The sequence below is a fragment of the Simochromis diagramma genome, unplaced genomic scaffold (assembly GCF_900408965.1).
Source record: "Simochromis diagramma unplaced genomic scaffold, fSimDia1.1 OVJJ01000707.1, whole genome shotgun sequence".
NCBI classification, from domain to species: domain Eukaryota; kingdom Metazoa; phylum Chordata; class Actinopteri; order Cichliformes; family Cichlidae; genus Simochromis; species Simochromis diagramma.
The window spans coordinates 47428-63932 of record NW_024387108.1 but is presented as its reverse complement, the minus strand read 5'-3'; the positions used below and the strand labels follow the sequence as shown (position 1 = coordinate 63932).

Sequence of the window (16505 nt, the reverse complement as noted above, 5' to 3'; positions counted from 1 at the left end):
CAATCAGAAGCTGGGGTGGACAGCCTATCCAGCTGATGAGGCTTAAAGGACATTGGAGCTGAATGTCATCCAGCATAAAAAGATAAGACAGGTCGCTAAAAGATTGAATGATACCAGCTAAGGAGCATATAAAAGAAAATGTAATGGACCTAAAACTGAACCCATTGGACACCACAGGTCAGGGCAGCAGTGTTAGAGGAGAACCTCTCAGTCCTAACAGAAAAGGTCCTATCTGATAAGTAGGAAGAAAACCAGTCTGGCAGAGCCAGATATCCAGCCAAAACCTTGAGCCTGTTAAGTAGGATTTTTTGGTCGATGGTGTCAAAGCTGCACCTAAGATCAAGCAAAAATATCACAGAACATTCCCTGCATCAGATGCCATTAATAGTCATTATAGCTCTTAAGAGACGCGTCTCTGTAGAGTGCTGCTTTGAAAGCCAGTTGGTTCATATGTTTGCCATGACATCACTTTGATTAGTTGGTATCTGAGGCTGGACCACAGGACTGTAAAACTATTGTTGGGCTTCCTTCTGTATGCACGTCATTTCAAGATTAAGTAATAACAATTACACACACACACACACACACACATATTATATATAAAAAACAAACACCCAGCACGCCCCCTGCGCGCGGTTTTATCCTTCAAGCTCGGGTCCTCTACCAGAGGCCTGGGAGCTTGAGGTCCTGCAGTATCTTAGCTGTTCCCAGGACTGCGCTCTTCTGGACAGAGCTCTCGATGTTGTCCCGGGATCTGCTGGAGCCACTCGCCTAGCTTGGGAGTCACCGCACCTAGTGCTCCGATTACCACGGGACCCACGTTACCTTCACCCTCCACTTCCTCTCGAGCTCTTCTCTGAGCCCTTGGTATTTCTCCAGCTTCTCGTGTTCTTCTTCCTGATATTGCTGTCTTCGGAACGCCTCATCGATCACTACGGCCGTCTTCTTGTTTGTCTACCACCACTATGTCCGGTTGGTTAGCCACCACTATTTTGTCTCTGTATCTGGAAGTCCCACAGGATCTTAGCTCGGTCATTCTCCACCACCCTTGGGGGCATCTCCCCTTTTGACCTCGGGACTTCCAGGTTATACTCGGCACAGATGTTCCTGTACACTATTCGGCCACTTGGTTATGGCGTTCCATGTATGCCTTGCCTGCTAGCATCTTGCACCCTGCTGTTATTTGCTGGATTGTCTCTGGGGCATCTTTACACAGCCTGCACCTGGGGTCTGCCTGGTGTGATAGACCCCGCCTCTATGGTCTTGTGCTCAGGCTTGTTCTTTGTGCCCATGATTAGTGCCCTCTGTGCTGTCTTTCAGTCCAGCTTTGTCCACGCCACTGGTAGGATTTCTGGATATCAGCCACCTCCTCTATCTGCCGGTGGTACATACTGTGCAGGGGCCTGTCCTTCCTGATGGTTCCTCGTCTCCCTCCTCTTTCTTGGGTTTCTGCTGCCTGAGGTATTCACTGAGCACTCGGTCAGTTGGGGCCATCTTCCCATGTATTCTTGGATGTTCGTTGTCTCATCCTGGACTGTTGTGCTGACACTCACCAGTCCCCGCCCCCTTCCTTCCGCTTGCGTACAGCCTCAGGGGTGCTGGACTTGGGGTGAAACCCTCCATGCATTGTAAGAGCTTTCTTGTCTTTATGTCAGTGGCTTCTATCTCCTCCTTTGGCCAGCCTATTACCCCAGCAGGGTACCTGTCACGGGCAGGGCGTAGGTGTTGATGGCCCGATATATATATATATATATATATATATATATATATATATTTAGGGGTGCAACGATATTCGTATCGATATTGAACCGTTCGATACAGTGCTTTCGGTTCGGTACGCATATGTATCGAACAATACAACATTTGTATTTATTTTATCAATGAGCAAGCCTAATCAACTATGACACACCACATTTTGGTGGTTGAGAAAACAAAGCATGAAAAGGCATGGAAGAAAGAGAGAAGGAAACTCCTGTGTCATATTATGATTTAATCATGAAGTGTCGTCTTTCACACTTTTTCATAACTGACTGATCCTTCTTATTACAGTGTTAGATGAGAAAAATGTGAAGCTCTGCAGTTTTATCAGTAAATAATAATAATACTAAGATACATTTAAAACTTATCCAGTACACAATACATATAAAACATAAAGCTTTGCTTTTCTATGTCCTCATCTTATGTGACTCGTAGAAGTCAAACAGTTCAATCTTAGCAGATGATGTAAAGAATCTTACCTGAAACATCAAAGCACAGAAAATAATTTGCAAATCTAAGTCAGTGTGGTGAGGCGAATGAGTGGCAGTCAAGGAATCATGTCAGTTTTTATCTTAGAGACATTTTGAATTGTAAAACTGTCACTGATTTGCTGTGTGGGAGGCAGGATGTGGGCCCAAATGCAGGACTCAACACACATGGGGGTAATTCAAAGAGGCAACTTTAATTGCACCGTATCAAAACTTGGATATTACAAATGAGGGAAAAACAAAACCTAAACATTTAACTAAGAAACTAGGAACTCAGACCAAATAAACTAGAACACTGGTAAATATGGAGCAGAAAAGGGAGAAACCTTACATGAAAAGGGAAAGACCATTTCTGAACCAAGGAGGGGGCCTAAGGGTACATCTATCACCATCTTACAATGCTGTGATTGCAGCAACTCTCTGTAAATGGTACTCATGGCCATTGATCAGTGGTCTTGGATCAGTGGCTAGATCAATGGTCATGGCAATTTGCATATTGATGATCAAGGAACTGACCTCCCAGCCCATTTTTCATTAAGTAGTGCTACTTTCAGTCATTTCGCCAGTCTGTTTATAAGATTGGGGAAACGTGCAGTCGACTGGGACTGAAGAAATCACTTGATGAGTGATGAAACATTTCTCCCACTTGTAACCCACATAAAAATAAAAAGAACTGCGTCTATAACTAAATTGGAATCTTAAATTCCAACCGGAGCGTGTCCGTGAAGGCATCGTGACGCGTCATGACGCACGCCACGCCGCGAGGCTGCACATGCCTGTTGTGACCAATCACATTCGCGAGGCACCGATATATGCCTTCCGGGTTGTCGCCTCGAAACGACGCGGGGGAGAGGCGTTAGCGGATGGAAGCAACAGTACTTTGATACCGCCGCGGGTAGATGCGTGGGGGCTCGTATGTGACATCGCACGTAGTGAATGTGCAGGCTAGTGGTGCCCTGGAGAGACCACAGCGACACCACTACTTTGGATGGCGAGCTAGGCCCAACGAGCCAGAACCCCAGCTACAACTTCCTGCGGTCTGGTAGGAGGCTGCTGCGGCCTACACTCTCCCCCCTGGTTTTCAGTCCCCCAAATCTCACTTTCGAGATTTCAGTCTTGGAATCTTAGTGCTGATCATCATACTTCCAATTTCAACCTGTCTAGACTGTCATACGCGTTGGACTTATATCAATCATGAAATAAACTTTATGGACATTGTTTGCCAGAGGTTGGACGAGGTTGCTGCACCGCTGTGCAGCGGATATTTTACAAGCTTGAATTATGTTTTATCTTTTTCCTGTCTGCAGAATTTGTAAATATTGGTATTTGGTAATTGCACTTTATTTTCACTATAAATAATAACTGTAATCACAATATCTGTGGTTGTATGTTTATTGTACTTCACTCACCTCCTAGAGCCGAATCTGATATCTTCTGAATTAGCCCAATTACTCATAACCAACTTAAATTATTCTAGCTTATGTACTTGCTACATAAGACAAATTAGTGGCGAGCCAGCCAGGAGGTTGTGTCAAGTATAATATTGTTGTGTACATTCAGTCTCACTATCTCACCATATTACTATAAACATGGACTTGTTGGAGTCATTAGGTGTTAAAATACCAAACGCGGTGTTGGTTAGTGGCGTCCCCGCATATGAGGTTGAAGAGGTTGAAGATTTTCTTCTCCAGTATGGTGCTATTGAACGCTCCGTGCCAATAAACTCGCCCAGCTCTGAGTTTAATAATATGCTCGTTGTTGAGTTTAAAACGGGGTCTGCTTTTGATTTATTGGGTCCGATTCTGCCATATACATTTAAGCCCTTAAATAATGAATATCATATAAAAAGCTTGTCTAAAATCTATGCGGCTACTGTCGGGTGCACAAAGACTAAGACTTATTTAGCTGACTTAAAACAAGTAGCAAAATTGTCTGGTCAGGATTTTGCTGAAGTTCTTCAAGAACTAATGACCCAAATAAATGGAGCTGTTTCAGAACTGCACCCAGGAAGACCAGAAGGGCTCAAGCAGGAATGCACTGCCGCATCTGAACACAAAACGGCTGCCACTCCGGATCAACAAACCCACAACATGGCTATTCCTGTCACTTCTTCAGCTGCCCTACATCCTACAACAACAGAAGGACATTCTATCAGTATGTCTGCAGCTGAGTTAAATCCACCTGAAGTACAGAGGTATGTTGTGGAGCATATAGTAAAGAGCGAAGATGTAAACATACGTTCATCCCATAGGCTGCGCATGTTTTCTGGGAGACTGCCACACCCACAGCATGAGGTGGACTATGATACATGGCGCTCTGGAGTGGATCTCATCATAAAGGATCCAGCCATCTCAGAACTGCGAAGATCCAGACACATCCTTGATAGTCTTTTACCACCTGCAGCGGACATAATCAAGCACCTTAACCCTGACCTACCAGCAGAGACTTATATTCAACATCTTGATTCTGCTTATGGAATTGTACAGGACGGGGAAGAACTTTATGCGAAGTTCATGGACACGCTGCAAGACTCGGGTGAGAAGCCATCCGGCTACCTACAGCGACTTCAGGTGGCCCTGAGTTTAGCTGTCAAGCGGGGAGGAGTCAAGCAGGGTGAAGTGAACAGGCACCTGCTCAGCCAATTCTGTAGGGGATGTTGGGATAGTAACCTTATCTCTGAGCTCCAGCTGAAACAGAGAAAATCCAACCCACCTTCTTTTGCAGAACTGTTACTCCTATTAAGAACTGAAGAAGACAGAGAAGCTAGCAAAACTCTGAGGATGAAGCAACATTTGGGAACACCAAGACACAGAGTTGCAGCTCAAGCTCAGTTCGCAGTAGAAGAAGAAAAGGGGGTCTGTGCTGCGTTGTCCACTCTCACCCAGCAGATGGCGGAGATACAAAAGCAACTTGCCGCCTTAACTGCTTCCCAGTCTCGTCAGGCCTGTACTCCTGTTCCAAAGCAGCACCCGAAGCAAAGAACGGATACACAGGGGAATATATCATCTAACCCCAAGCCTGGTTTCTGTTTCAGGTGTGGGGAAGATGGACACATTAGACCACAGTGTGAGAACAGACCCAATTCTGCATTGGTCAATGCAAAACGCAAACAGTTCAGTGAAAGGAAACCAAAATGGCAGAAGCGGAATTCATCAATTGGACATTTAAACTAGATACAGTTCCCGTAATGGGACGTACAGGAACTGTGCAGGACCCACATTGTCCCGCAAAGGAGGAAAGGAACAAGGAGGAAATTGTTCACTGTGTAGACCTACACACTTGTCCGAAGGCAACCACAATGTTACCTCATGGGTTAGTTGGGTCAAGATGCACAACAGAGGTGACCCTAGCAGGCCATCCACAGAAATGCCTGCTTGATACAGGATCACAGGTTACTACAATACCTGTATCCTTTTACAACAATCATCTTCATGAACAACAAATTCAACCACTCCATGATCTTCTCCAGGTGGAAGGTGCTGCGGGTCAAACCATTCCATATCTTGGATACATTGAGATTTCCGTCAAGTTCCCCAGAGATTTTGTTGGTGAAGAATATGAAATAACAACATTGGCTCTAGTTGTTCCGGACGTACACCCTGACGTCCCCGCCACTGTGCTAATTGGGATGAACACCCTGGAACCCCTGTATGAACAGCATCTTAACCAGCATCCGAGCTATCAGCCTAGCACTCATGGGTACAGAGCGGTGTTGAAAACACTACAGCTGTCACACAAGCAGAAGGAGAATGGCAGCATTGGGAATGTGAGGCTACTAAGCAAAGCTCCAGTGCGTGTTCCGGCCGGCCGCACTATTGTCATCCAGGGCTCTGCCAAAGTTTCCACCCCATTGTTTAGCCAGAGTGTTCTCCTACAGCATCCTGCTTCCACCTTACCTGGGGGTTTGTGCGTCAGCAGTTGTCTCATCAACTTCCCTGTTCTTTCTCCATACAAGGTTCCCGTGGTTATTACGAATGAGTCGGAGCAAGATACCTTCATTCCACCTCACAGTGTCATTGCGGATTTGGAAACCTACCACTGCATCTTGTCTGAACATCGCGTGACCCATCTTCCAGTCAGGAACACTATCACCAGCCTGAATTTTGATTTTGGTGATTCCCCACTGTCACCTGAATGGAGGACGCGAGTCATAGGCAAGCTGAATGACATCTCGGAGGTCTTTTCGCATCATGACTTGGATTTTGGATGTACATCAGCTGTCAAACATCATATTCCACTCCATGACAACACACCGTTCAAGCAACGTGCCCGGCCAATCCATCCACAAGATTTTGAAGCTGTCCGCCGTCACCTGCGTGAGCTTCTGGAAGCCGGCATTATAAGGGAATCATCGTCTCCCTTTGCTTCGCCTATCGTGGTAGTCAGGAAGAAGAACGGTGAGGTCCGACTGTGCATAGACTACCGAAAACTAAACCTTCAAACCATCAAGGATGCATACCCCTTACCTAATTTGGAGGAATCCTTTTCAGCACTCACTGGTTCTAAGTGGTTTTCAGTGCTCGACCTGAAGTCCGGTTACTACCAGATCCAGATGGAGGAGGAAGACAAGGCAAAGACTGCTTTTGTGACTCCTCTTGGGTTCTGGGAGTTTAACCAAATGCCTCAAGGTGTCACCAACGCCCCAAGCACCTTTCAGCGCTTGATGGAGCGATGCATGGGGGACCTTCACCTAAAGGAAGTGCTCGTTTTCCCTGGATGACTTAATCATCTATTCGGACACTCTTGAGGAACACGAACGAAGGCTGCTGAGAGTCCTGAACCGGTTGAAGGAATATGGGCTGAAACTGGCACCGGAGAAATGTCGATTCTTCCAAAAGTCTGTAAAGTACTTGGGTCATATTGTCTCTGAGGAAGGAGTTCAAACAGACCCCGAGAAGATAGAGACCATCAAGACATGGCCGGTTCCACAGACTTTGAAACAATTGAGGTCTTTTCTGGGCTTCGCTGGCTATTACCGCCGGTTTATAAAAGACTATTCCGTCATTGCCAAACCCCTCAATGACCTGACTCGTGGCTATTCTCCAGTTCAAAGATCAAAGACCCTGAAAGCTCGCAAGATACCCACCTACAGGCCAAACCAACTCTTCGGGGAGAGGTGGGATACCAACTGTCAAGTTGCATTTGAAACCCTGATTGAGAAGCTTACAACTGCCCCGGTCCTTGGGTTTGCAGACCCGTCTCGCCCATACATTCTGCACACCGATGCGAGTGTGACCGGACTTGGAGCTGTGTTGTATCAGGAGCAAGAGGAGAAACTCCGGGTCATAGCTTATGCTAGCCGCGGATTGTCGCAGAGTGAGAGCCGTTATGCAGCCCACAAGTTGGAATTCCTCGCCCTTAAGTGGAGTGTGACCGAGAAGTTCCAAGATTACCTGTACGGGGCAGATTTTACAGTGGTGACGGACAGTAATCCATTGACCTACGTTTTGACAACAGCTAAACTGGACGCTACTGGACACCGTTGGTTGGCTGCATTGTCAACGTACTCCTTTAAACTTCTGTACAGAGCTGGCAAACAGAATTGTGACGCTGATGCGCTCTCGCGACGACCTTACTCCTGCTCCAATGATGAAGTTTCTAATGACCATGAACTCATTCGTCAGTTCATTTCTCAACACACAGCTGAGTCTGATGTCCTCCCAGAGGAGACTGTGAGAGCAATCTGCCAAAGTCATTTGGTCAGAGCCACACGGCCGGGTGACTGCGGTGAGGTTGGCCTCACACTTGTCGAGTCTTTGTCAGTTCAAGTGGATACCATCTCTGACAGTTACTGTTCCGAGGACCTTCACCAGCTGCCTGTCGTTTCTACTCTTAACATCAAAGAGAAACAACACTCAGATCCCTGTATTCGAGAGCTTATTCACCAGCTTGAGACGGGAGAGAGGATTCCACCAACAGCCAGAGCTGAGCTCCCTGAACTTCCGTTCCTGCTCAGAGAGTGGTCCAGGTTGGAGCTGGTGGATGGAGTTCTGTACAGGAGGAGACAGGACAATGAAGACCTTTTATACCAGCTTGTCCTTCCAGAGGAGCTGCGACCATCAGTCCTGAAAAGTCTCCATGAGGACATGGGCCATATGGGGATTGAACGTACACTCGACCTTGTCCGTACGAGATTCTACTGGCCCAAAATGGCAAAGGATGTTGAGCAGAAGATCAAGACTTGTGGCCGCTGTGTGCGCCGAAAAGCCTTGCCAGAAAAAGCTGCTCCACTTGTCAGCATAAAAACATCTCGACCCCTTGAGCTCTTGTGTATGGATTTTCTTGCTCTTGAGCCTGACACTAGTGGCACTCGTGATATCTTAGTCCTGACTGACCATTTCACTAAATTCGCTGTTGCCATTCCAACACCCAATCAAAAGGCAAGAACTGTGGCGAAGTGTCTATGGGAGAATTATATCATTTATTATGGCATTCCTGAGCGAATCCATACCGACCAAGGGCAAGATTTTGAGTCAAGACTAATAAAAGAATTGTGTGAGGTTGCAGGCATTCAGAAGAGCCGTACAACCCCTTACCATCCGAGGGGAAATCCAGTGGAGCGATTCAACAGGACGTTGCTGGCAATGTTGGGGACCTTGGAGACAAAACAAAAATCAAGGTGGAAAGAGCATGTGAAACCGCTGGTTCACGCCTATAATTGTACCAGGAACGAGGTTACAGGGTTTACTCCTTACGAACTCATGTTCGGTAGAACACCTCGTCTACCTGTGGACCTGGCGTTCAATCTGCCACTGCGGGAATCCAAGCAAAAGAGTCACTCACAGTACATTAAGTCACTCAAATCAAGATTGGAGGAAAGTTTCAATATTGCCTCCAGTAACGCTACAAAAGCTGCCGATCGAAATAAGAAACGCTTTGACAACCGTGTGATACCATCAGCATTGGTACCAGGTGATCGTGTGCTTGTGAGGAATGTTCGCCTTCGAGGGAAGCATAAACTTTCAGATAAATGGGAGGAAGAAGTTTATGTGGTTGTCCATCGGGCTGGGGACCTCCCGGTCTACAAGGTAAAACCTGAGAACAGCGATGGACCTATGCGGACCCTTCACCGCGACCTCCTCCTTCCATGCGGCTTCCTCACGGACAGTGAGGTTAACTTGGAATTACCAGAGCAATCATTTCCTCATAGACCAAGAACTCGGCAGCAGAACCCGGATTTAAATTCCCTCACAGAACCTCTGGTTGAGGATGAGGACACGGGGAGCTTGGTTTCATTGTATGTTAATCCTCCAACGTTGCACTTCACTGTGGAAAAACAGAATCAATTTCCAGATTCATCTGACGGTGGGAGCCTAGGACCACTGATTTTGGATCCTTCAGTTGAAGTGGAAGTGCAAGGAGAACCAGCCTCTGTGTCCAGTGTTCTTCCTCCAGCAGTGGAGTCTGGTGGTGGGCAATCTGACTCTGATGTGGAAGACATCCTACTTGAACTTGTTGAAAGTCACCCTGAAAACAGAAATAGCTTACCTGAAAACTTACCTGGAAATGGAGACATACTTGTCGACATTCCTGTCGTTGCTGTTGAAGATTCTCCTGAAGAGTCTAGTGTTATTGAGCAGGACACTGACATAGGTGACGGGCTAAGACGTTCACAACGACAAAGAGCGCCACCTGATCGACTTCACTATTTCACTCGTGGTAATCCTCTGATTTCCGTTGTCCAAACAATGTTGCATAGTCTTTCCAATGCATTGGGCCATGAAGCTATCCGTCCTTCGTCTGTTCACGTTGTCTAGCGGTTTTAACATGCGACGGGACGTGCATGGTTAAGGCGGGGAGGATGTAACCCACATAAAAATAAAAAGAACTGCGTCTATAACTAAATTGGAATCTTAAATTCCAACCGGAGCGTGTCCGTGAAGGCATCGTGACGCGTCATGACGCACGCCACGCCGCGAGGCTGCACATGCCTGTTGTGACCAATCACATTCGCGAGGCACCGATATATGCCTTCCGGGTTGTCGCCTCGAAAAGACGCGGGGGAGAGGCGTTAGCGGATGGAAGCAACAGTACTTTGATACCGCCGCGGGTAGATGCGTGGGGGCTCGTATGTGACATCGCACGTAGTGAATGTGCAGGCTAGTGGTGCCCTGGAGAGACCACAGCGACACCACTACTTTGGATGGCGAGCTAGGCCCAACGAGCCAGAACCCCAGCTACAACTTCCTGCGGTCTGGTAGGAGGCTGCTGCGGCCTACACTCTCCCCCCTGGTTTTCAGTCCCCCAAATCTCACTTTCGAGATTTCAGTCTTGGAATCTTAGTGCTGATCATCATACTTCCAATTTCAACCTGTCTAGACTGTCATACGCGTTGGACTTATATCAATCATGAAATAAACTTTATGGACATTGTTTGCCAGAGGTTGGACGAGGTTGCTGCACCGCTGTGCAGCGGATATTTTACAAGCTTGAATTATGTTTTATCTTTTTCCTGTCTGCAGAATTTGTAAATATTGGTATTTGGTAATTGCACTTTATTTTCACTATAAATAATAACTGTAATCACAATATCTGTGGTTGTATGTTTATTGTACTTCACTCACCTCCTAGAGCCGAATCTGATATCTTCTGAATTAGCCCAATTACTCATAACCAACTTAAATTATTCTAGCTTATGTACTTGCTACACACTGATAACTGTTCATCCAGATGAACAGATTCAACCTTTTGGGATGTACTTACCTGGATGATTGAGCATGCATCAAGGCATTAAACTAATGCAGTATGTGTTAATAGACCTCTCTGCAGTGAATCATACTTGTTATTAATCTGTCTCTCTTCCACAGCATGTCTTTATCCTGTCTTCCTTCGCTCACCCCAACCAATCACAGCAGATGATTGGTTCCCCTCCCTGAGCCTGGTTCTGCTGGAGGTTTCTTCCTGTTAAAAGGGAGTTTTTCCTTCCCACTGTCACCAAAGTGCTTCTCATAGAGGGTCATATGATTGTTGGGTTTTCTTTCTTATATGATTCTGGTTCCAGACGAAAAAATAAAATGAAATAAAATAAAACAAATGATTACATAAATGAACAGATAAATAACTGGCTAAGATTATTATATATGACTGAGGGTTAATGACGTCAAAGGATTCATAGAGGAAGACGCAGAATAAGTCATATTTAGAATCATTGTAAAATGCTTTTGAGTGCATTTTCTCACACTAGATTAGATTATTATTAATAATTATTTAATTACTTATTTTTTTTTTTAAATATGCTGTACTTAATTGAGAAATTAAGTTAATTTTATATTTTCATATAAGGTATCCAGTCGATACATTTTAACATTTCATATTCTTTAAATCTCATGTTTTACAGGTTTTCACCACATGCCATTTTAAAATTCAGCATATGGATATTTATGTATTTATGGGACATCACAGGAGTCGGATGTTTGATGGTGACTTGGAATCTCTGCAGCTCACTCACTTCTACTAAATTAACCTGAATACCTGAGATGTTTTTACAGAGGACCAAACACAAAACTAAAGACCTAACAATGTCCTGTTTATCCAAGAGACACCAGATGCACATTAACTTCGTTTTATTGAATTCACCAATAATTTGTTACTGTTACACTTTACAAAATGAGCTTTCATTGATTTATTTTACCAAGATTGACCCCCCCCCCCCCCCCCAAAAAAAAACCCAACAACAACAAAAAAACAAAAGCAAAAAAGAAAACAATTCAGAAACCAATCTTTCATTCGCCAGTTTGTAGAAAACAAAGAAAAATTATGGCTAAAAATCAAAATGATAATGATGATTAATGATTATTAATAAATATTTAATTACTTATAAAATATACTTACTCGTTTTTATCTACGAGTTTAAGATATCAAATAACTTCATGGTCAAACTATTTTTTATATCTTCACACTGAAAATGATCTGACACATGACATTATAATTTCTGCTGTTTTTCTAACACCATGATCACTGTGTCCAGCAGCTTTTCCACCTGAGCTGAACCTGATCTGTTATTCTCAAAGAGAACACACCTGTTGCCCAACTGTTGAATCATTTCCTTCAGATCAGGTTGGCAACTATGCAGAAAATCAGTCAGCGTTTTTCCAGAACGATGCAAATCATCTGATTTAGTGAACAGGATGATAGTTTGTTCTGTAACATTCCTCCCAAAAGCTTTTTCCAGTTTTTTCAGTATGTTTCTCTCACCATCTGTAAATCTGCTTATATGCATCACAAGTACATACACACAAGGGTGTGACTCACAGAGCTCTTTGCACCGTTTTAGATATTTGTTCTTAACTGGTTCTTCAATGTCATCATCAAACATGTCTGGAGTATCTATCACACGCACATGTTTGCCATTTATCTCTGTTTCTGCTATCTCACAATCTTTGGTGACGGGCTGTGAACTGGGTCTAGAGAAGAAGACTGGCTTTCCAAGGATGGTGTTTCCACTCGCACTCTTTCCAGTCCCAGACATTCCCAGGAGAACAAGGTTCACTTTGTTGCTGGTACGCTTTCCTGTATGGAAGTGTTGTGTTGTATGTATTCCTGTAATGAATTTCAGAAACATCGACATAGTTTTGAATAATGAACTTCCAACTGATATCAGTCTGAACAAGTCTGAAAGACACTGTATAGATTGTGGTTTACCTGGCATTGCCATCACAGTGCGTGGTGCTGACAAACGTGGAAGAGGTACAAAGGGCCGTGACCCGACACTCTGTTCCTGTGGTTGTTTAATGGTTTTGATTGATTTTTCACTTATAGGCTGTTTTCCTGGTTCGGCACACACATCCGCTGGCTTTCCAGCTGTCTGCGCACTCTCCCGTCTCTGATCTCTGATCTCACTATAAAAAGGGTGAAACCTCATTAGTTCAATCATGTCCACCTGATCCTCCAACCAACACTGTCCCTTGAGTGCACTGCACCACCCTCCCCTGCAGCTGAGCCCGGGAACACGCCTTCACCACAACAGGATTACCTGTGGACCTAATGTTCAAATTAAGCCTTAATACCTGTGTTTTAGTAGCATAGCAACCTTCCCCCACAAATACATGAAAAATACCATAAAGCATTATGTTATTTTTCATCCTTACTTTGTTTAGTTAGCATCAGATTTCTGCCTTCAGCCAGTCTGTCGAGCTCACTGAAAACCTGTTCCATGGTGCAGGATATGAACGAGTAATCTGTGGGTTTATAACTCAGTGGAAGCAAAACCGTAAACTCTTCTGCAGGTTTTTCAGTCTTATTGCTCAGATGTTCTATCTGCTTCCGAACATCGTCTGGTGAAAAGCCATGTTCTACCACCAGCAGACACATGTCAGGATATCGATTAATACACAACAAGTCTTGTATGTCCTTAAATTCTGCATACAAGTCTGGCGTAAACATGGCTTCATATATATCATTTACATAGATCTCAATCTTTTTCAAAGCTTGTCTTTTATCTAGTTTGGATAAATCTTTTCCCAGGATGTTGGTTATTAGAGCTTTCTTCAAGACTTCATCTCTTCCCAGGATAACAACTACAATCTTCCTTTCTGTGAAAACAATAAGTCACATGGTTCATTTTCCCATTTGCTATGCATTTCTTTTAATTTCAGCAAAACAACTAAAAATACTATTTACAGAATATTTTCACCCACTAGAAGACATAGTCCTTCAGTCCTTCAGTCCAGTTTAGCAAAGTGAAGAAGACGAGCTGTGTGGCGTCTGTAAGCTGTGCCGATCTTTGTCTGTTTTAATAACCTGTTATGCAAATGCTGGAGGTGTGTCATGTGTAAAGCTATATGGAAAGTTTTTAACATTCAGTTGTGTCATCTTTGTGGTGGAGAATTCGTCAGAAAAATTTGATTTTCATCCACTAACACCCAAACCAGACAAACTGAAGAGGTCACGAGCAAAAATAAATTGTGTGATGTGCTGGAGTCTCATGTCCTGCTGATTATTTATGCTAGCTGAATCCAAACCCTGCAGAGAATTTGGGAATAAAACTTAAAATGTAAAAGACTGAAGTGAATAAGAATATAGGAAAGTTCATGAAATTATTAGAACAAAGAACCTTTTCATGATATTGTACTGTTATGAAATGCACTAGTACGATCATGAAAAGACTCAGTTTGCTTTGCTGTCTTCATTCCATCACATTCCCTGTGTGACAATTGATGAAAAAAAATGATGTTATCTCAAATATTTTAGTATATGACAGAATATTGTTTTTTTTATTGTTTGAAGTTTAATGTTATGTTCTTTGTTTTATCCTGATCCCATGCCTCCGTTGTGGTTTGCTATTCTTTCTCTTCCTTTTGCGTCTCTTACACTTGGCTTTGCGCGTGTGTGAGTGCTAGACTCACCTTTCCTGTAAGGCAACATAGTTAAGCACTCATGCGCTCATGCACTCCTCTGTCTTCAGATTACTTAGGTACCTGGCCACTCTTTCATTCACCGTGTCACCTACCTTCTCCCTTTCCTCCAGGGAACACCACTCCACGATATATAAACTTAGCACTAAATGCATGGACATTTATCTTGTTATGGCTATAATAAATTGTTAAACCGCCAAGACCAACTTCTATCATCCAATCCAATAAATGACACATAACAAGATTCAGCAACAGAATAAGCTGTTTAGCATTGGCAGAGAAGATCTAACAAGTTTTTCATAGGCACAACCCACATACTTAAACTGTTCAACCCACAAATGTAATCCAAGGAGCTTGGAAAGAAAAGCGTCTGGACTTCTTTAAGTTGCTTGAAGACATTTCACCTCTCATTTGAGAAGATTCTTCAGTTCTAGAGTCCCAAATTTAGGCCCTGTAGGAGTATAACACTGAGAGGGACAATGGACCCCCTAATGATCCTCTACCTAATCACATGAGCCAAGGTGTGAAAATGGGTCCTGAGGTCAGATGGCCAAGGGGGTGAGTGCCATTAAGGCGTCTGGGAAGGGATCTCAAAACTGGATTATAGATGGCAGACAGTTGGTGTCGTAAACCCCCGCCTCTGTTCAAAGATGGTCGCTCACAGTGGACATAGATGCTTCTTTCACTCCTCTTTCAAACCATCTGTCCTCTCTGTCCAAAATGTGAACATTGGCATCATTGAAAGAGTGACCTTTGACCTTAAGATGCAGATGGACAGCTGAGTCTTGTCCTGGGGAGGTGGCTCTTCTGTGTTGTGCCATGCATTTATGAAGTGGCTGTTTGGTGTCTCCAATGTAGAGGTCTGGGCATTCCTCGCTACACTGTACAGCATACACCACATTGTTAAGTTTGTGTTTAGGAGTTTCTCCATAATGTAACGTCTTCAAGCAACTCAAAGAAGTCCAGACACTTTTCTGTCCAAGCTCCTTAGACTTAAGATGACCTGGATGACTGAGAAACCTTCACTGACAACCCACAAATGTATTTTCTTTACAAATGTGGCACCATTTGAAAGGAAATAAACCGGTGTTCCAACTTTATAACATTTCTTGCCAAGAAGCAATAAAATTTTGTAAGTAATATATGTTTGATGACAACATGGAAAAAACAGCTCTGTTAGGGTGAAGACCAACTTCTGGTAAAGCCCTCTCTATAGTCGCAAAATAACTTAAGTCTCCTCATAGTAGATACAGACTCACAGACTGGCTACAGTGCTGAAGAAAAACCTGGGGTTGTTCTTATTGTCTTCAGTGATGAATAGTATGATGTTCTGGCTTTGCGGAGGGCTTTCTTATAAAGCAGCAAACTATTTCTCCAGGCTAAATGATGATCCTCTAGATTTGTGACACGCCATTTCCTCTCCAGCTTACGAGTCATCTGCTTTAGGCTACGTGTTTGAGAATTATACCACGGAGTCAGGTACTTCTGATTAGAGACCTTAGTTTTCACTAGAGCTACAGTATCCAGAGTCGTACGTAGTGAGGAGGTGAAATTATTAACAAGATAATCGACTTCTGTTGGGGTAGCGTTCAGATAGCTGCTCTGCTCCGTGTTGGTACAGGGCATTGGAGATGATAACAGTGGGTGGATTATATTCTCAAACTTAGTTACAGCGCTTTCAGAAAGACATCTACTTTGATGAAGTCTACTCCCCCAGCACATGTGCTGTATCAAGCATGCACCGGGACGAAGGAAAGACGGGTGGACTTCCTGGTGGAGCTTGCAAGAGAGTTGGCTCACTCTCATGTAGCTCTCATGTGCATGCTTGATACAGCACATGTGCATTCAGTGCTGCCATGTCAATCATGTTGTAAAACACGGCAACTGGCCAGCGCCGTGTTCCTCT

The 16505-nt window shown here is 44.1% G+C and overlaps 1 protein-coding gene across 1 annotated transcript; it reads right to left on the bottom strand.

Annotated features, from left to right (window-relative positions):
* Nucleotides 1-11659: 11659 nt before the first annotated feature.
* Nucleotides 11660-13946, bottom strand: LOC120743184 (GTPase IMAP family member 8-like). The gene is made up of 3 exons (XM_040046754.1): nucleotides 13883-13946; nucleotides 12888-13084; nucleotides 11660-12785 (listed from the first exon to the last, which is right to left on the bottom strand). Exons 2-3 carry the CDS (start codon nucleotides 12898-12900, stop codon nucleotides 12169-12171), a joined length of 630 nt encoding a protein of 209 aa, XP_039902688.1. The 5' UTR covers nucleotides 12901-13084; nucleotides 13883-13946; the 3' UTR covers nucleotides 11660-12168.
* Between the last annotated feature and the right edge of the window lie 2559 nt (nucleotides 13947-16505).